General features: G+C 32.6%; 2 protein-coding genes across 3 annotated transcripts; both read left to right on the forward strand.

Moving 5' to 3' along the window:
• Nucleotides 1–9,198: 9,198 nt before the first annotated feature.
• On the forward strand, nucleotides 9,199–13,444 carry LOC114402673 (65-kDa microtubule-associated protein 1-like). 2 transcript variants are annotated; one of them, XM_028365331.1, is made up of 10 exons: nucleotides 9,199–9,357; nucleotides 10,083–10,176; nucleotides 10,276–10,479; nucleotides 10,614–10,865; nucleotides 10,983–11,198; nucleotides 11,455–11,610; nucleotides 11,692–12,003; nucleotides 12,355–12,442; nucleotides 12,572–12,720; nucleotides 12,930–13,444. In XM_028365331.1, exons 2-10 carry the CDS (start codon nucleotides 10,105–10,107, stop codon nucleotides 13,227–13,229), a joined length of 1,749 nt encoding a protein of 582 aa, XP_028221132.1. In that variant the 5' UTR covers nucleotides 9,199–9,357; nucleotides 10,083–10,104; the 3' UTR covers nucleotides 13,230–13,444. The 2 variants fall into 2 exon arrangements, with proteins under 2 accessions (XP_028221132.1, XP_028221126.1); XM_028365325.1 differs by having other exon boundaries at nucleotides 11,455–12,003.
• Nucleotides 13,445–15,293: 1,849 nt separating this feature from the next.
• On the forward strand, nucleotides 15,294–18,054 carry LOC114402688 (protein HOMOLOG OF MAMMALIAN LYST-INTERACTING PROTEIN 5-like). The gene is made up of 6 exons (XM_028365343.1): nucleotides 15,294–15,511; nucleotides 15,649–15,749; nucleotides 16,100–16,209; nucleotides 16,475–16,550; nucleotides 16,678–16,818; nucleotides 16,930–18,054. The coding sequence occupies exons 1-6, from the start codon at nucleotides 15,418–15,420 to the stop codon at nucleotides 17,809–17,811; spliced, it is 1,404 nt and encodes a 467-aa protein (XP_028221144.1). The 5' UTR covers nucleotides 15,294–15,417; the 3' UTR covers nucleotides 17,812–18,054.
• The last annotated feature ends 3,652 nt before the right edge of the window (nucleotides 18,055–21,706 follow it).

The raw sequence follows: 21,706 nt of genomic DNA on the forward strand, positions 1-21,706 counted from the left end.
TCTCCTTTAATGATTTCCTACAATGTTCTTTTCAGTCTCCATCTTCTCCTTTTCCCATGGCTAAAAATCATGCAATATGTTCTTCTAACATATGCCCCTTGTGGCCTTCTTTATACATGTCCAAACCCTCTTAATTGATTTTCTATCATCTTTTCCTCGATGGGTGCAAAACCAATCTTTTCTCGTATAATGTCATTCCGTATTTTATCTTATCTTGTATGATCACACATTTATGTTAACATTCTCATTTTTGCTACTCTCACTTTTTTCTCATATTATCCCTTTAAAGCCTGACATTTATTACCATATAGTGTAGCTGGGCATATTACTATATGATAAAACTTATTTTTGAGTTTGGTAGATACTTTGTGATCACAAATAACCTATGATATTTTTCTCCATTTAAGTCATCCTGCTTGTATCTTATGTGTGACTTTCTCATTAATTTCACCATCATCATCTTATATGATAGATCCCAAATATTTAAACTTAGAAACACGTGACATGACATCTTCTCCCAATTTTACTTTTGAGCCAAAATTCTCTTGTCTCTTGCTAAAATTGTAGTGCATATACTTTGTCTTACTTCTACGTAAGCGAAATCCCTTTGTTTTCAAAGTCCGCCTCTAGAGATCAAGCTTACTATTAACTAATTCTCTTAATTCCTCAACCAAGCCTATATCACAAAAAGCATGCAATTAGGGATAATTTTTTGTATTCCTTGATAAACAAGGCCAAGACTAGGTTAAACAAGAACTTAAAGCCAAGCCTTGATGTAATCCTATCCCAATAGAAAAGTCCTTAGTTTCAGTTCTTGGAGTTGTCACACTAGTAGTTACCCCTTTATGTATGTCTTGTATGGCTCGGATACAATACAAATAAGAAATAATGTGTAGAGGAGTGAATAATAATTTTGTGCATATTGACAGAATCAAATGGTTTCTAAATTGACAGAATCTATAGATAACAGGTCTTGCAGCAGCATAAATTCACACTAAAACTTGATATTTGAAATAAATGTATCCCCGATCAATAACAAGTATACATGTTAATTGACTACACCAACCTCATTTGAGCGTCTTCTTAGTCGAATATTTGGCGTTCTTGGTGAACTACAGTTAGTATCCGTATGTATATCTCTCATTGTTGAAGTGATAGTTCAAATATTTTTGGAGTGATATACATGCACGGACTGAGAGCTCCCCTGAGACATTAGATGGCAATAGTTATAAAAGCAAACGGACAAATCCCTAATAGGATTCATATTAACGTATCAAAATGGTTGTATGGTGGACTCCTCAAAATTCAGCAGTCATACTAAATATACATAATCACTTTCGTAATTGGGGAAGTTCAATACACAACAATAGTATAATAAGCAATGAAATTAGTAGACACTAAGTGCAAAATGATCTTAATGTATGTATGCATTTGTCCGTCAACAAAATTTAACAATGTTACCTAATAGCGTGAGGGTTGATTCAAGATGTTTTGAAACAATGAGCATGTGCCCAACATATAGTTATTAAAGTTACATAAAAGTAGATCATTGATTGTCACACACTCACAAAATCAAAACCCTTTTTTCATGTAAGGAACAAGTTACATGTGCTCATAACAGAAATGGGATAGTGACTCTAACAATGAAATTATGGAAATAACAATGGAGAATGGAGCAGCAGATTAAAATTGAAGAGTACATACTTGGATTGAATAGGTAGAAAATGACAAAAGGATCAACACGAATTGAGAAAAAAATGTTGATGAGGATTGAGGTGATGTTGTTAGATGTAGCTTTGCTATGTTTCAGGGAATCGAGAATAACAAGACAAGACATAGTAGGAGAGAGAACAAACTACGAGAGATACGTAATGGTCCACATTGACCAGTAATTAATCGTGGGTTACTTTATTATACTAAGTGACGGGTCCAGACTAAGGTTACTGAAAACACTAATAAATATAAAAACTTTATTATATAAGTATATCTCTTACCAATATCATAAAATGTATAAAAGATAAAAGATAAATAACACGACATTCCCTAAAAAAAATAACACATGGGTAACAGATGAATAATAATTAATTACTTTCATGGAATTTTTTTTAAAAAAAGACTTGTCCTGTACAATAATACCCTTCTTCTCGGTGCCAATGAGTATATCCTTCTTGACGTAAGTGATTAAACATATTCATCCAAGCATCTCTCATTCAATTTCTAAATCAATTCTTCACAATCTTCAAACCAAAGAACACTTTCAAAATTGTTGTTGCAATGGGAAAAATTAATGTCAAGGTCATAATATGTTTGGGCCATGTTACCGACTCCGTGCTTTAAAACTTTAAGACTTGGAGTAGAAAAATTAATTGGTTATATGATCAATGAGAAGGAGGTATGATACGAAAAACTTAAAACTTGTTCACACTGAAACTTGAGAGGTTGGTTCAAAAGAATTACAAAGATACAAAGAGGATGATGAGAGGGGAAAAAAGTTCTCATAGAAAAACTTTAACTTGTGGCATATGTCAACACTAGTGTATAATTCTTAAAATGTTACTGATTAACACAAGAAAAAACTTAACATACCTTATAGTAGTAATTCTTTTATTAACATTACGGTTCATACACTGTATATAATTCTTAAAACTTTTGGTAATGATGTACTACTTTTGACAACTACGTATATATATATATATATATTTGGTAACAATGCGTGTATATTCTACTTGTGTGAAAAATTCCTGCCAGAACAATTTTGCTAGAAGTGCATGCATTTCCTAAAGTAGGCTCCTTGCCCCTTGTTTTGAGTATGTGACCTTCCTGTTTCTGTTCTCTTGAGTCCTATGTTCTTACATCTACATTCTACTAATTGCAATGGCAAACGCCGAAATTTTTCATCCAGCAGCTTCCTCCAATTAATTACTAACATATTGGTTCATTAATTAGAGATATAAAATTTGATGCTGGTTAGGATCCGTGACTAAATTTCTGTTTAATCTTCTACTATTCTCCTAGGTAATAAACTTTGTAGGTGATTTATGGTGCACCACAAATGATGGTCATTAGATTGATCTCATGTCCATAAAACTATGATGCACCCTCTGCATCAGAACACCAACGCGCGTTCTTCCTCTCCCCCGTGTCATATTAAAAAAAAAATATATGGTCCATCATAAATCACTTATCCTACTACTCCACCTTAGTATCAGTATTATACAAATTGTTAGTAACCAAAAAACAAGTATTGTGCAAATTGTCTTGCCATGTAAAAAAACTGGATAGTGACAACAGCCCACCAAAGCATGAGTAACCCAATTACATACAAAAGTCAAAATACTATAGCTCCTCCATATCGAGAATTCTCGTCTGAATGGGTTACCTAGATTGTACCAAAAGATTAACTGTGATATTTTTTCAGTATAATTGGTTATACGACTATGACATTTTTTTCTTTTTTCTTTCTTTCTTTCTTTACCGTGTTGGATTACACGTCTATGACATATTTTTTAAAATTTGTTGACAAATTACCAATTCTAAATTCTATATTTTTTTAGCAAATTAATCAATTTTTCTGTGTTTGTAACGTGTGTCGAAACACGCGCTTTTCCTATTTACAGTTTTGTTTTTTTAAATGGTTGGAAATAACTTATTTGAATCCCTCTTGTAAAATGCACAGATATTACTACTACTAATTGTCAGCAACGTAAAGTTAAAACTTAATTACTATTTTCATCCTTTAATTTATTCTTAAAATTTAATTTGATTCTCTTATTATTAAAAGGTCCAATTAAATCCTTTTATTTTTAGAAATTTCAATTATATCCCTTAATTTTTAAAATGAATTCAATTTGATCATATTTAGAATCAAAATTAATATTTTTTTCTTAAATTTTTTGGAGCAGTTAAAAGAAAAATAAGATCAAATTAAACTTATTTTTTAAAAAATAAAGGACCTAAAAGAAATTTCTAAAAATAAAAGGATCTAATTAAATTATTTTTAAAAATTAGAGAATCTAATTAAACATTTTAATAATAAAAGGATTAAATTGAACTTCAAAAATAAATTAGAAGAATAAAATGGTAATTAAGTCTAAAATTAAAAAATACGCAATAAAAAAAAAAGGCCCAACTAATCAAACTTCAGCCTCTCAGCAAATTAAACTATAATTAGAACGAACATTAATTCCATTCCGTTGGCGTAACAACAATGGCACAAGTGGCAAACCCAAGAATTGGGTCCACGATGATAATATATTTAATCAGCAAGGAAGTAGGTATCATTCGACAAGTAAGAAAGTAGGTATGATACGAGAAAGAACAGAAGAGAGCTTACAAAGATTTGCGCCTATAATAAAATACAATCTCATGAGAGATGATGCCATTATAATTAAACCACACTGTTTAATTTTAGCTAAGATGGTCACTTTGGTCGATGATTGGCAAATAATTGAAAATACAAATGCATGTGACAGCGTTAGAAATTGTGCTTTCGGCTGGTCAATGCAAATGCAAATGCAACTATGCAAATTAATTCTCAAGTTCCAGATCTTATTATATTCCCTGCCTAGGTCACATGTTGCATGGCCCCAACCCACATGTGTCTTCCATTGTTGGCATCTTGATTGTCGATTTTCGGACAGGACATAACGTGTGTTGAAAAAAAAATCTAAACCCACCATGTATTGAGCAACAAGCATGAAATTGTGCTATCTAAAGAATAGTAGTATTAGATAAGTACAAAAAACACAGAGTTGTTAGGTAGAGGGAGGGGGACGAACTTAGAGTGTCATGGTCTCCTCAAGCTTTCAATTCTCTTTGGAATTATTCAGTTGTTACTACAAAATAATCATATAAAATTTACATTTAGTCTATTTTCTTAGTTATAAAGTATAGTTATCTGTATATTTTATTCTAGATAAAGCACAACTTTACCAATTACTAAAGCATATAAAACAACACTTAAAAAAAGTAAATATAAAATTAGAAAAGTTGATATTCATAATCAAATCTTACAAGTTTACAACCCACAACAAAAACTAAGGAAGAAAACTTTTCATACCAAACAGAGTTTGGATCTCATATTTGCTTTTAACTTTACTGATATTTTTATTGAATATTAATATATTATATTGTCTCTGCTATTAATAGTAAAGATCAGTAGTAGTGTTTCACAACAAAGTTATTACTGGGTTTAATTTTGTTTTTGTGATGATATTCGATAATTGTTTGAAATTATAACGAAGCTAAGCGATGAGTTTGACTTCAGTAAAGAGAATGAGTTTAACCATTTAAGCTACTTTATAACCACGGGTAACAGCTGAACAATAATATTTTTTTGGCAGATGGCTTGAATCATGTCTAACAAATGAAGTGTGCTTTATTATGTTTATATCACCCTTGTTGGTAACATTCATAAATTGCTAATATAAGTGATAGATAACCTAGCTAGTGTAAGTTGTCTATATATATGGGAAATGGGAGATGGCATTTCCCACTTACGATTTTCTTTACACCGACACTAGAACTACTGGGTCAATTTACTTGGTTCATTATATGATTTTTGTATCGAAAGAAAAATTATTGAAAAAAAAAGTTATTACAAATATAATAATTGACCATTTTTATACCATAAAACATCCACAAACACGAATAAGGAAAAAAAGAGTATATAGATAATTAAGCTTTTCTTTGATATCATACATTATGTCTTTTAATTTAATGTCGGTCTTTCTCATATATATCATGGCTCCGCTCTTGGTTATGGACTTAATTATGGTATATCTCTATAAGACTATAACTACAATAAGTAGAATTGCAATAACTACAGAAGTTATATTTTTTTAAAGAATATATTAACTATTATTTTTTAATAAATATTTAGAAATTTGATAAATATTAGCTTTTGATAAATACTTTTTTTTAAAAAAAAAAATCTACAAGTATCCTGTGCAAGAGGTCATTTTGTTTGTGTGGGTATGATTATTATGGAAAAAAGTTTCCTTTGAATTTAATAAATGCTTAATAACTTATCGTGAATGTTATCAATATTCAAGAAAAAAATCAGATTTAAATGTGTTGCTTGTAAAAATAATGATTCTTATATTTTTTTATGATTTATAATGATTCTTATATAAGAATTGTAATGTTAATTATTCCAATGGTGAAACTACATACAAATCAATTCTTAAATTTAAGAACCCATAAACAACTCTCATTTTTTTTTGGTACATAAAAAATTCTCATTAGACATAATCTAAGTATATATTATTACCTTAATAAAGAAGAGGAAAAAGAATAACATATCCTTTTTTTTCTCTCATCTTAATTTTTAGTTTCAAATTGAATTTGTAAATTTAAAAAATTTAATTTTGATCCCACAAAATATTTGTTAGACTAAAATTGATCTTTCCGTCAGTTTAATACATGAGATTGGCATTCACCATGTCAATTAAATTAGAACTGTTAATTTGGTAAATTCACGGAAACATCAATTTAGTCTATTTAAAATACTTGAAAAAACTAAATCAAAACTTTTTAATTTAAAAAACTAAATTAAAAAAAAATAGAACGAGGAATGAAAAGAGTATTTTATCAAGTGAAAACCCTTGATTATAGAGGGATCCCCGTGAGACCTTAAAGAGTGACACAGCTTTTGTGTCTTTTAGTTTATATTCAAGTTATTAGCCAACCGACTCGACAGGCATTGGTGGGAGGTTGAATAATAACAGAGCTAGTAATTTATTAGTGGTACTTTTTTTATAACTAATTAAAACTGTACTGTGTACTCACATCTACTTATTCACCCACTTTATCAAATTAAACAAGCTTACGGCTTACTTCAGTTATGTTACTTGATGATCATGTAACCAATCTTTAATTTCATGATTGCCACATCGCAAAAGGATAGCATTATTATTGATATACAAGCAATAATTTATTTTTCCTACTCTATAAATGAAATGAGATTTGAAAGCCACTCTGTCTCTGTCCTTTAATTTTGTCTTAAATTAAAAGGAAGAAAATAAAAGTAAATATAAAAGTGGAAGAAATGATTGACGAAGTGTGACGTCTCTACCATTATGCATGCATAAATGAATCATTGCCTGATAATTTTTTTATTATTAGCTTTTAATCTAGTTAGTTTTATCTTATAACTTCACATTACAATTGATTTTTCAGTATTTAACATATTATTTAAGATATGGGTTACCCAAATGTTTGTTTCAAACTTTAATAGTCGTAGGTCAGTGTTCCAAACCAACAGTGCGGTTGTAAATAGATGTGACACGCATTCTAATAATGTCAAAAGGAAGAAATTCTCTTCCATCTAACATGAAGTAGCGCTAAATAGGCTTACGATCAAACCCATTAATAATAAACCGATGCATGTTTTAAAACCATCCAATTAATTGGTCAATTCGATTTTTACACAAGGGGTATTCTTGGAGCCATATGCTGATATGCACTACATGCAATGATAGATACATAATATATTTCTCAATAAATTAAAATGGCTGAAACGTAGGCCACCCCAAATGCAGCAATTATATGTAGGGATATAGAGGCTATCCCGTGCATGATCAAATATCAATTGATGATATAATTATATGATTATGCTAATAATGGATGGCTTACGTAGAATGAGAAGGCAAGTTATGGTCCAAGGAAAGTGATGAAATAAAAATGTTGTCACGTTGCAAAAGGGTTATAGAATACACTAAACAGAAATATAGGTAGCTTCACAGTGATGCTGTCATTACTCATTTGGACAGAGACGTGTTGGATTCGTAATGACAACCCTATCCCTGACCGCCAACTTTGCCTTTCCCATGTCTGGGGTTTTCCTATCCTCTGCTTTTTCCTTCTTTTTTTTTTTTTTTCAGGTTAAATAATTATTCTCAATTTTTTTTAAGAAAAAGGGAAACATTCCCCCATTTGTTGCTAGCAATTGCCCCTGCCCTTAAGTTTTATAACGGTATTGGCCTTTATTGCACTCCATGGACTTGTCCTAGCCTGCAATTCCACGTTCTTATATATGCTTTGACTACCCATTCTCACTCTCACATCCAACATATGGTTTCAAAACAACTTAATAGATCACTATTGCACTTAGAGTACCATAGGAGATTTGAGTCTAGTGAGGGAGACAAATCTTCAATATAACCTGATTAGTCAATGTATGAATTTTTTTTTGTTAAAAAAGATATTTACATTTAATATTTGACAAGTATTTCGTATTATTTATACATTTTATTTTCTCTCTTTTTTATTTCTCACCAATGACATAAAAGTCATAATAAGACACACGTAAATTGAATAGCAGCTCAATGCTTACCCCACAACTGGTGCTGTGACACGGGCATGGTAATACTTAGTTGCCTTGTAATGTGATAAAATGGCTATTTGAGGGGCTCATTAAATTGCTTTTCCGTAAGCAACTTACCTTGTACTTAGAAGTGAATGATGGATTCTTTTAGCAATGTGTTTAGGTGGATGGAGATAAACGATTTCTGTCTTGTTTAAGTCTGTGTTTGTTTTTCTGTTGGGAAATCCCAAACAGACATGAATTCCTAACTTTTAGAAATAGCTGCTTCTCACAGAAAACAGAATATGAGAAGCCGCACTTTTTGACTTCAGCTGATATATGCAAAATAAACACACACTTTTGGCCGTTGTAAGAAGGTATTAAAAGATGATAAATTACAGTAAGATAATGATGATAAATAACAATAATAATTAAAATACATTGATAATGTAAGTTTTTTTTTAACATTATCATGTATGTGTTATAACTTTATGAAAAAAAAGTGTCAGAGAGATATAATATTGTTAACATTTCTTAATTTTAATAGAACAACAAGGTGAGACGACCGCGAGAGTGTTCCAATTTCAGTGAATATTAACTTTTTGAATTGAGAGTAAATTTATATCCTTTCATATGAGACAGATAGAGGGAGTCAAAGTCAAAGTTTTTAAGTAGAAGTAATTTGATGGTAGCATTTATAGTTAGATTTGAAAAAAATGAAGAGTGAGGTAGACAAGACACAGTGTCATGATCGTAAATAAAGGGGAAGGATTGGGGCAAGAAACGAATTGACTTGGAAGAGATAGATCATAAGATAGTCATTGTGGGTCCATTTTGTTTTCCTACACTAACACTGTACTCTGTGTCTTTCTAATAATCTCATCATCTAATCTTATTCTTATGACCCCATTATTATATCCACACTCTACACAACACAACAAAACCTCACTCTCTCTTTCTCTCTCTCTCTCTCTCTTTCACGAACTCACTCACTCAGTCGCTCACGCTCTGTTTCAGATCTGAAGAAGCCACATAACCCTAAGCTTCAAACGGTACGCATTTTTCTCCCTCGCGATCTTCTTCTTCTTCGTTTGATCTCCGCATTCCCCCAAGATCTGCTTCTTTCTCATAGCTCTGTGAATGCAAGCGAGCTCTGTCTCAAGTTGTTGTTTCACTCTGCATTTCTTTCAAGTTTCGTTCTTCTCTTTAGCCTGACCGTGAGCATTTCCTTTTTTTTTTTTTTTGTGGATCATCTCATTTTCTTGCTACTTGTTCCTGATCATTGGGTTATTTTAGCTTCCATTTCGTAGAGTCATTTCATTCTGCTGTGATCGTTTGCTTAATTAGCTTTACCCTGCATTGGATTATGATTGTATCATATCATCATATGTAATGAACATAATCTAACTTGTTTGGAGATTTTCTTTGCAGATGCAATTAAAAAACTTCTTACTTTTTAACAATAATTAATAATAATAATAATATAATTATTATTATTAATTATTAATATTAAGAAGAAAAAAATTGGCTTATCTTTTCAAAGATCCTTATTTGAATTCGTTAGTTTAACTTATTAGGATGGGTAATTTTGGGTTACCGGAATTCAACATTTACCCACAATGGATTGCAGGTTTGCATTTATTATGCTTTAATTGCATTTGCATTGTCTTATAACAGATGTCTTCTACTTTCTTGATCTTCATAGAAGAGATGTTTCTCTATTCGTTTGGTGGAAGGAGAAAAAATTTTCATGTCATTTTTGTTTTTTGGGGTGCAGGGTAAGTGTCGCTGGGACTTCAATGGCAGTGACCGAAGCTCAAAATCCTCTTCTTGGAGAAAACACATGTGGTTCCTTGTTAAAAAAGCTTCAGGTAACTAACTACATTCAGCTATTCATCTTTGTCACTTAAGATGCGAATGCTCTACAGAATAATGGGATTAGATAATTACATTATCTTTATACACTGTAGGAAATATGGGATGAGGTTGGTGAGAGCGATGAGCAACGAGACAAGATGCTTCTTCAGTTAGAACAGGAGTGCTTGGATGTGTACAAGAGAAAGGTTGAGCAGGCTGCAAAGTCAAGGGCGCAGCTACTTCAAGCTCTGTCTGATGCTAAGCTTGAGCTTTCCACTCTTCTATCAGCACTTGGAGAAAAGAGCTTTGCTGGAATTGTTAGTAACTATTTTGACTATGTATTATATTGGCAATAATACACTACGCATTAGCTAAAGATTTTACTCTGTGATGCATTTAAATAGTAAAGTAGCAAACTAATTTCCTATGCATATTGTTTATTCTTTCACAGCCTGAGAATACTTCTGGAACTATCAAAGAACAGCTTGCAGCTATAGCACCAGTACTTGAACAGTTATGGCAACAAAAAGAAGAAAGAATTAAGGAGTTCTCAGATGTACAGTCACAGATCCAACAAATATGTGGAGAGATAGCCGGGAACTTGAACCTTAATGATGTTTCACCTGCAGTTGATGAGTCTGATTTGTCCCTGAAGAAGTTGGATGAATATCAATCCGAGCTCCAAGAACTTCAAAAGGAAAAGGTAATTCTGTTATAATGTTCAATAATGTGTCAGTTTGTCATTAATTTGGAAAATTCCATTTGATTTCATTCACAAAACAGCTCATTGAGAGTTTTGTTGCATTGCCTTGTTTGGCAGAGCGAGAGGTTGCACAAGGTTCTTGAATTTGTGAGTACGGTGCATGATCTATGTGCTGTCCTTGGTATAGACTTCTTCACTACTGTAACTGAGGTTCATCCAAGTCTAAATGACTCTACTGGTGTTCAATCCAAGAGCATTAGTAATGACACCCTTGCAAGGCTGGCTAAGACAGTCTTGACGCTGAAAGAAGATAAAAAACAGAGGCTGCACAAGGTAATGCATTTAGAACATTTCTTCTTAATTTTTATTTATGCAATAACTGTTAATGGTATAAGCTCTCAAATGTTAGGAATTTTGATATGTCGTGGTTTTTGTCTTGCTAATCATGTGTATGTTTTAAAAAAATCACCATCAATTCTGACTTTGGCACCCCAGAGTGATATTACCTACAAAATGTTTTTGCATTCATTTCTGCTTGACTTTTAATCTAATACCATTTTCTTTACTTTGACCTGGATATTTCATGCAGCTCCAAGAATTAGCTTCTCAGTTAATTGATCTTTGGAATCTAATGGATACTCATCCCGAGGAAAGGAGACTATTTGACCATGTTACCTGTAATATGTCAGCTTCTGTTGATGAAGTCACTGTTCCTGGTGCCCTTGCTCTGGATCTGATTGAGCAGGTAGGTACTAAAGAACTTATGAAGTTTACAGATTCGAGTTCCAAGTATGATATTAACTGTTTTTTTCCTTTAATAATAAAGGCTGAAGTGGAAGTTGAGAGACTTGATCAGCTGAAAGCCAGCAGGATGAAGGAAATTGCTTTCAAGAAGCAAGCAGAGCTCGAAGAGATATTTGTCTGTGCTCATATAGAAGTAGATCCAGATGCTGCCCGGGAGAAGATTATGGCCTTGATTGATTCAGGAAACATTGAACCAACTGAATTACTGGCTGACATGGACAATCAGATAGCAACAGCAAAAGAAGAAGCTTTAAGCCGAAAAGATATATTGGACAAGGTTGAGAAATGGATGTCAGCATGTGAAGAAGAAAGTTGGCTTGAAGATTATAATCGGGTACTTAAAATCTCGCTTCTGCTTTATTTTTTTTCTGAGTTTGAATGATTGGTTGTGCACAGTCGTGGATAGAGAGGTGAAGTAGTATTATGATCAGAACATTTACTATCATGTTAACAAAAATTGTAAATCCTTTAACCAGAGTCAATCTGTATCCGTCTTAAAGTCTGCTAGTTTTCAGTTTAAGTGATTTGTTATTTGACAAGATAATTGAAATGTTTCTTGCCCTGTTTCCAAAAATATATAGATTTTTTAGTTTTAGCTTTGCTGCAAGGTATGATCTTTAAATGGTTGCCTAATCCTCCTCATTTGGATTATAATTTTACACTCTGACACAACCTTGTAAAACAGGATGATAACAGGTATAATGCAAGCAGAGGTGCACACTTAAACCTCAAACGTGCAGAGAAAGCTCGGATATTGGTCAACAAAATTCCAGGTATTTGTTAAATGAGATTATAATCACCATCAGATACTGTTCTTATTAATTTAATCTGCTGTCGTTGTAAGCAAAACAAAATGATGCCACATTATTGGAATAATTTTGTTTCTGTTGGTGAAAATGCAGCTTTGGTCGATACATTGGTTGCTAAAACTCGTGCATGGGAAGAAGATCATGGCATGTCATTTACATATGATGGTGTTCCTCTTCTTGCCATGTTAGATGAATATGCCATGCTCAGACATGAACGGGAAGAGGAAAAACGGAGGATGAGGGTAAGTAACACTAATAAGATGATTAGGATTTAGGATTGACTCATTTTCAGCTTGATTTGAGCACTTGCTGATAATAATAAGACCACCACTCTGCGAGGAAATTAAAACTATCAGCTTGGCCTATTTCTGTTCTGTTCACTACTATTCTATATTTGTTGTACATACTGTGGTACTGAGAGGTCATAACTTATGGACTTTGCACTCTGTAGGATCAGAAAAAGCATCACGAGCAGCGAAACACGGAACAAGAAACCATCTTTGGTTCAAGACCCAGCCCTGCTAGGCCAGTTAGTTCCAGTAAGTCAGGAGGTCCTCGTGCTAACGGAGGAGCCAATGGTACTCCTAACCGACGGCTATCGCTTAATGCTCATAAAAATGGAAACAGGTCCACATCAAAAGATGGAAAAAGGGATAACAGACTATCTGCTCCGGTGAATTATGTGGCCATATCAAAAGAAGATGCTGCTTCCCATGTTTCTGGTACTGAACCCATCCCGGCATCACCCTAATGACGAGATCTTCATTTTCAACCCTATAATTTCATCTTTGTAGCATTGTCAAATTACTAGTTACTGCTTTAGGAATTATAATATGGGAGTGACAAGTAATTAGAGAGGAACTGTTCTGAGCTGTGTATGTTCAATTTGCCATTTTGGAGGTTTTCTCAATACATATGCCCTTTAATATGAAAATATACACAGTTAAGTCCTTGCCTTATTCCAAACCCTAGCTCCTATTCATTGGTTTGTTTCACTTTCCGTGTTTGAAATGGTGTTATTTCACGTCAAAGAATGGAAAATGCAGAAGCAACAAATAGTTGCCTCACGCTGTCCGGATGGTAAAAGTTCAAACAGGGCTTTGTTTTTGCAACCGAGGAGGTAAATATTATGGAGATTTACACTATGAGTAAAATCAGTGAACTTAATATTACACTTTAATTTAAAATCTTAAGATTCAGATTTATGTATATTTTTTTCACTTATATGATGTTGAATCTCTCTATTTTTACACGATTTGAGATCTCACTTAACATTTATATTCTAACATGATCAAACTCAGGTGAATACCTAAAGCTCAAACAGGATTCAACCTCAAAATTAAGATGAGATAATTTTTCACTAGTTAAATTTTTTTTATGCATTTTGCACTGGTTAAACTATGCATTCGGTGGCGAGATTTGTTTATATGGAATTATGCATGACTATTAAAGTTGAATTGATGATACGGAATAATTAAGAATTGAGAACTTTGTTTTTATATTCTACAACAGCAATAATAAAATTTGAATTTAAGATTCTATATAAATTTCTCAAACCTTCCACCACCTAATAGATTTAACCTCTTTTTTTTCTGTTTTCTTTTTTAAAAGCAAATGGGTATTATAAACTAGAAATTACCCAAAAAAAAGCTATGGTAATTTTGTCAACTAACAAAGACATAGATAAAAAAGTTAGAAATTAACAATGACAATACCTAATGCATTTTAACTGTCTTTATATTTACTCCTATACAAAGTCAGTTTTTTTTTAAAGCATGTCAAGTCAGAAATTAATTCATAACACCTTAGAATTTTCTTTTAAATATTTTTTTGAACTATCTTACTAATTGAAATGGTATTATCAACAAATTAGTGGTTCTGTTAAAAAAAATATAAGTGGCATTTGAACTTATTTTACTTATGCGGTAAAAAAACTTATATTTTGTACTATAAATAACTCATTTTACTTATACTTTAAAACCTCTGAAACATTTAATAATATGAGAAATGTTAACGGCGCTGTCTTGGACGCTTTTTTTCATTAAAGATCAACAACTTTAATCTCACTTATTATTAATGATTTTATTTTCTTATTTAAATATAAAACCTATCAAATTGATGATTATCAATAAATTTCAATCAATAAAAGATAAAATGTTGGAAAAAGAGTATTATAGAAAGTGTTGATAGTAATATAGTCTAATTTCTATGTATGATCTGCGTAGTATTGTAATGCAGTCAACTAACTAAAAATTATAATAGATATAAAGTATAAGATAATTATTAAAAAAGTAAAAAAAAAAAAAAAAACAACCTTGTAACACGTTAATTTGAGATTGAATAATAAAAATGTAAAAATTCTTTACATTAGTGCATAAATAATTTCAATATTTTCTCTTACTACTAACTCTTAAATAATCAAATTAAACCTTTAATCGTAAAAAGTTCTTACTTCTCTGGCCACCTAAATTTAGTTATTGAGTTCCACTAATTAAAATTGTATTTATAGAATATTTTTTTTCAAACTTTCATCTATTTTTCTAAAATTCAAATCGCTGAAGCATATAGTCCACGAAGATCTAATTAACTGAATTCATGAAATTGAATTGTATGGTTTTAAAAGTCATCCTTTTCATCAATGATCTTGCAAATGACTAAATTTAATTTAAAATAAAAAATAAATATGATTTAAATATAAATAAAAATAACATGAATACATCCATTAATTTTTTTAAAATATAAAATATTCATCAATAATAGCTTTTTCTGTTTTAAAATATAGCAGCAATTTTTATTTTCTTAGTTGAGAAGTTTTTTCTTTTTCTTAATAGTTGCTTTGGCAGGGAAAGACGATCGAAGGCAGAAGCTTGGAATAAAGCCAACAAACGACGTCGTGTGGTTTCGAATACCTTGTGCGTTTTGAATCTCTGGAAATTGAGATGGCGAACGAGAACGAACCCGCGAAGCTGCTGTTGCCATACCTTCAACGCGCCGATGAATTGCAAAAGCATGAACCACTCGTCGCTTATTACTGTAATTCTCTCGTTTATTTTTATTTTAGATCGATACCTGCTATTTTTCATTATTGCAATTTTTGCTATTTCACTGATCTGAAATACTCCAATTGATGCTATAAATTCTTATGGTTAAATTACTTTTGGTAAAATTAGGTCGATTATATGCAATGGAACGGGGGTTGAAGATTCCGCAAAGTGAGCGCACGAAGACCACTAATGCTCTTCTGGTTTCGCTCATGAAGCAGCTTGAAAAGGTTCTAAATTAAACCTTGTTGATTTTTTGTGCTGGTTGTAGTCACAATTAACTTAAACTCAAAGGTGATCCGCAAATAAATAAATAAATAAATAAAGTGTTTTTTTTAATTAATCTCGTGGATCCCTAACTTTGTGTTGTTTTTTGAAAATAAGAAGGGAATATACTCTTGTTAAATGGATGTGTCTGAATCTGAATAATAATGAGTTAATGATACTATGGCATGTTTCAGTGACAACCAGCAGTTTCATTTTCCTTTGAAAGATGTTACTGGCTGACATGTTTGATTGGGTATGATTATGAAATTTTTATTTACTCAATTGATGTATCCGAAATATGTTGTTTTTACAGGATAAAAAGTCAATCCAGTTGGGGCCTGAAGACAATTTATATCTCGAGGGATTTGCTTTGAATGTGTTTGGAAAAGCAGACAAGCAAGATCGTGCTGGAAGAGCAGATTTGTGAGCTAAAATCACTTTTTTTTTAAAAAAATTCTGGGATTGAAACAAATAAGCCTTCAAGTTTGTATGTTGATTCTGTCGCATCATTTTCAATTCCTTTAATCTCAATTGTGTTGAGGCTTACAAGGGATTTTTGTATCTTGTTCGTTTCTCTTGAACAAAATAGTAGCTCATTTTCTTTACATACCATGTATCTGTCTTTTGCCAATTTTTTGCTATTCCCTTCACATGTGATAAGTTTTTGATATTCTTTCACGCTTTGTAGGACTACAGCAAAAACATTTTATGCTGCCAGTATCTTTTTTGAGATTCTTAATCAATTTGGAGCAGTTCAGCCTGATGTGTGTATTTCATCCGTTAAACCTTTCTTTTTTTTTGCATATCTCTTTGCATTTGGAAACAATTTGCAGCAAGAATATAACTTCCTGTAAGTGTATGTTTGATGCTTTTTTGAATTTCTTTTTACAGCTGGAGCAGAAACAAAAATATGCTGTGTGGAAAGCAGCTGAAATAAGAAAAGCTTTGAAAGAAGGAAGGAAGCCCACAGCTGGCCCCCCTGATGGTGATGAGGATCTGTCAGTTCCTTTGAGTTCTTCAAGTGATAGATATGTATGATTCAAAACTTAACCTGGTGTCTTCTGAGTTTGATCAGTAAGAAAAACATATAAATTGATTAATAAACAATTAATTTTCAAAACCTAACCTGTTATATTCTTTCAGGACCTTGGGACTACTGAAAATACTGTTTCCAGTCCTGGACCAGAATCTGATTCATCAAGAAGTTATCATAACCCTGCTAACTACCAGAATCTGCCAAGCATTCATCCTGCTGCTCCTAAATTTCATGATACTGTTAACGACCAACATTCTGCTAATATTCCATCATCTATGCCATTTCATGATAGAGTAGATAATAACAAGCATTCTTCCGTTGTTTCTCCATCATCTCACTCTTTCACACCTGGAGTTTATCCTTCCCAAGACTACCATTCTCCTCCACCTTCCCGAGACTATCATTCTCCTCCACCATCCCAAGACTATCATTCTCCTCCATCGTCCCAAGATTATCATCCTCCTCCACCATCCCAAGATTACCATCCTCCACCGTCCCAAGATTACCATCCTCCACCTGCTAGATCTGAAGGTTCTTATTCTGAGCTCTACAATCATCAGCAATACTCACCAGAGAATTCACAGCATTTAGGTCCTAACTACCCTTCTCATGAAACTTCCTCTTATTCTTATCCCCATTTTCAGTCTTATCCAAGTTTTACAGAAAGCAGCCTTCCATCAGTCCCATCAAACTATACTCATTATCAAGGATCAGATGTTTCATATTCTTCCCAGTCGGCTCCGCTAACTACAAACCATTCATCAAGTGCTCAACACAGTAGCAGAAATGAAACTGTGGAACCTAAGCCAACAACTACTCAGGCATACCAGTACGACAGTAACTACCAGCCAGCACCTGAAAAAATAGCAGAGGCACACAAGGCTGCAAGATTTGCCGTTGGGGCACTGGCATTTGATGATGTCTCAGTTGCAGTAGACTTCTTGAAGAAATCACTTGAGTTGCTGACAAATCCATCAGCTGGCCAGTAAAATTTTTTGTAAATCGAAATGTGGATTTCGGTGGTGTTTTCTACCTTTTATTTGCATGTCTTGTTTTGTATATTAGGTACATCATGCATTTAAAGTGTGAAAAAATTTGGGAAGATGAACGGAAATTATAAAATCTGCTGGGATCTGCAATCTTTCTTGTTTATCTGGTAGTTATTGATATTGGCTTGTTTGTCAAGGAATTGTGATACATATAAGATGACCGCCTGATGAATTTCAGTTGTCTGTCTGGAACAACTCTTTTTTTTGGTTTGGGTCTTGCTCTCAAATTCCGGTTCACGATCATTCATCTATTGACCCTGAGGATTTGAATCTCAGTTGTGAAATTCCATAGTACATCATAACTACTTGTTGCTTGAGTTAATTAAGACATTCCATTTCAGAGATTAGTACAATTTGGTTTGTCATAAAAATCTATTACATTTTTAATGATTTTTTTAAAGGATGGTGACGAGTTTAAACAGCTGTATAGCCGGGCTAAATTTTATTGACGGAAATTGTCATATGAAAACTGAATTGGAATTAGTTTGTTAAGTTTAACCAAATTATACTTTAACTCCCGTTTCCTTTCATGCAAGGAGCGTGAAGTGTGGATTAAGTTATAGGGTATTTGGGTTATCATCTGAAAAGATCCAGCAGTTGAATCTTCTTATGGCTATGCAAAGAAATGCTGTTCTGTTCTGTTGTAACTAACCTTGAATGTGTCGTCACATGGACGTTGACAGACGCTTGACAAAAAACATAAAAGCCATCTTATCCTTCAAACTCTGATATCAGTCAGTGGCCCCTCAACGCTTGATAATCTTATTGAACCATTTAAACAAACGGATCCATAGAATAATTCCACACCTTAACTTGAGTCTACCCTGTTACATTACTGATCAGCTACTCCATAACTTATTCTCCTTTGATATTTTCTGTTGGAGAACATTGCATAAGAAAGCTGCAGCACATTTAACAGAGAAACAAGTAGCCCTTTTTATGGTCCTTAAAGCGTAGGTGCCTTGCCAGTTGCATGAAGATCTTTTTTGCCCCTCTGAAATGAAAAGACTTTTGCCTCTCGGAAGTTCATCCCTTTATCGGACAACTATGCTGCTGCTTTGTGTTTTTTTTGGTCTTCGATACAAGTCGAAACCGGGCCACAAAAGCCCAAGAGAAAAAGGAGTGTTCTAATGAGTGGTCCAACGGTAAAAAAAAAAAAAAGCAATTAGACACAGGTACGCCGTATGCTGCTTCGGTTCTGTTTCTGTCTCACCTCACATTGTTTTTCTTTTGACTAAATTACAATTGTACCCCTCGTATTTTTCTCAAATTACACCCAATATTTCTCTCCTTTTTACATTATTTTGGTCTTCCTTCTATTAATGTTGACTAGCGTCAATTAAGATGAAATTGCTCTACCATCTTTGTTACATTCACACTTCCTATGTTTTTTCTCAAATAGCACCCCGATACTCCTTCGTTTTTTAGATTACTTTTACCCCCTTTCTCTCTTGTTAAATAGTGTCAATTGAGATATATGAGCAGACAAAATTATTTTAGCATCTTTGTTAAATACTCAATAACAAATTAACAATTGATTCCGTGAATGAATATTTCTTAAGGCAATTACAATTTTTTCTTTTAATATTTGACGCTTACTTATTGTTATTAACACTTGAAGAATATGTAGCTCTTGATTGAAACATTATATCAAATACCTAGCCATCAAAAATAAATATTTCAAAGAAAGGAATTAAAGACAACAGGTGCAAAACACTAAAATTTGAAGCAAATGATAATATTTAATCAATAGGTATGAAAACACGTCTAACAAAAACTTAACAACCAAACTACATAACACACACCAAAAAAATTGAACTAAAAAAAAAAAAAGTGTTAATATATACGTACCGACAAAGTGAGTTCATGTCTAACAGTTGAGTTCACATCCAATTAGAGGAAAAAAAATGTTAAAATATTTTCGGATTGAAAATGGTGTCATGTCTTTTATAAAGTTAAAAGGAAGAAAATAAGAGTATTTTAAACATAAATTTTAATTAAGAGTCATGTGAACAATAAGTGACTACTTTCTATTAAATTTTAGTAGGTGTTTAGAAGGGAGAAAATTTGAGTGTAACATGAACTAAATAGTTAAGGGATTTTTATAGGGTGAAAAAATAGAAAGTGTCTAATGTACACAAGGATGCAAGTATAAATTTCTCTTTTCTTTTTCTTTTTGGGTCTTTCCCACTTTCAGCATGAAGTCGTCGTTCATCTCTTACGTATGGTACGTGTTGGGCTTTGATTATTGTTTAGAGAAAAACGTATATTAATTAAACTATCTCCATGAAAATTTAATAATAATTTTTGGACACGATAAATTACAAAATGAGCTAATTCAAACATTAACAAACACCCGAATCTTTTATTCTGCATTTTTTTTTCTTTTTCAATTGTCTAATGAACAAAGAAATATATACATAAGCCAAAATTTGTTGAAGTCATGCGCAACCAAAGAAAAGTAACGCAATTGTATGAATTTGTAACGGAATTGCCTAAGTATTGTCCTGTTTCGATATAGCTGCTGCTCTAGGTATCCAAAGCTTTAGTGACATTACATGCGCAAGAAGAGAAGCAAGTTGATTTTTAATAATATGTTCGTTTAGCCGCAGGACCATTAGTGAATTTCAGTCTAATGTTTTTGCCTTCTTAACTGGCTACAAATTGTTCTGTCAACGAAAAGAAAGGAACAACAGAAAGAGCTTCTTTCAAGCTAAAAGTCCAATTCTGAATTTTCATAACTCCTCTTGGAAGAGTAAAGTAAATAATTTTAGTTGTTGATGAAAAAATTTGCGGTTAATATTTCAACACATTCACGATTTGTTATGCATGTGTACGCAATATTGTCTATTAATTTTCTTATCAATGATCAATATCACTTAATTTTTTAAGCGAGTTGTTCACATTAAAGGAGACGAATCCGAATCTCCAGAGACGAGTTATCTTAATTTTATAGTACTAACAAAAATGCCGTGTAGCTGATTCAATGTTTATTAGGGGAAACAGATTTCAGGGCAATACCTGTTATGTTGGTTCTGTTACCTGAACAAACCGTCCGATTGTTAGTTAATTTGAATTAGATTAGCAATAAAGTAATATGTTGTTGTCCTTCAATAATGCATAATATTAAAAAAACTTTAGCTAAAAGGTACTTTCTTGGTCAATTCATGTGTTATATGGCATACGGACAACTTTATATGCTCGTTGTGATGATGTTGGGACATTTAAACACAAAGCGATCATATAATTGGAGGTTCAGGCTTTAATTTGCTTCATTGTATACACTGTTTGTCAGTCTTGCAAACCTGTCTTCACTCCAACATAGTTTAGTTTAGGATGCTGTCTTCAACTAGGATATTCATGAATCATGAATATTTGTTTTATAAATTCCTGTTCCAATGGTACTGCTAGCTTGGTTTTAGTGGCTACCTTCCACGGGAGCAATTGGTAGTTTGGTAGATGCAACCAAGGCAAATAGTTCTTACCAATAACTTTAACTGTATTCCTTCATGTTTGCTTAGGAAGCTCTTATCTTCACCGCCAAACTAAATCTCAACAGCCTAAAACTTATCTTGGCAAATAAATGGGCAATTAAGCTAAGAATTTTGTCTTCATTTCCATTCAAGACAATGCATGCATGCTATAATGACTCATAATATAAACAGTGAACGACCACAGTACTCTCTAAAATGTGCATATAAGTAAGTGGCTGAGTTATTCAGAATTCCTAGTTGTGATCGTGATATTTTATTAACCAAAAGGGGCAAGAAGACAAAAGAAAAAAAAACTGCAATAGGTTTTAATGTTTTATTCATGCTTATTTAATCGATGTGCA

The sequence above is a fragment of the Glycine soja genome, chromosome 2 (genome assembly GCF_004193775.1).
Source record: "Glycine soja cultivar W05 chromosome 2, ASM419377v2, whole genome shotgun sequence".
Taxonomy (NCBI): Eukaryota; Viridiplantae; Streptophyta; class Magnoliopsida; order Fabales; family Fabaceae; genus Glycine; species Glycine soja.

What these genes read in the sequence shown, in the direction of transcription:
- LOC114402673 (XM_028365325.1), top strand. Translation starts at nt 10,105, where the DNA reads ATGGCAGTGACCGAAGCTCAAAATCCTCTTCTTGGAGAAAACACATGT. An exon ending in ATTGGTCAACAAAATTCCAG is followed by an intron (nt 12,443 to 12,571) that starts GTATTTGTTAAA and finishes GTGAAAATGCAG; the next exon opens with CTTTGGTCGATACATTGGTT. An exon ending in AGGAAAAACGGAGGATGAGG is followed by an intron (nt 12,721 to 12,929) that starts GTAAGTAACACT and finishes TGCACTCTGTAG; the next exon opens with GATCAGAAAAAGCATCACGA.
- LOC114402688 (XM_028365343.1), top strand. Translation starts at nt 15,418, where the DNA reads ATGGCGAACGAGAACGAACCCGCGAAGCTGCTGTTGCCATACCTTCAA. An exon ending in CGTGCTGGAAGAGCAGATTT is followed by an intron (nt 16,210 to 16,474) that starts GTGAGCTAAAAT and finishes CACGCTTTGTAG; the next exon opens with GACTACAGCAAAAACATTTT. An exon ending in GTTCTTCAAGTGATAGATAT is followed by an intron (nt 16,819 to 16,929) that starts GTATGATTCAAA and finishes ATATTCTTTCAG; the next exon opens with GACCTTGGGACTACTGAAAA.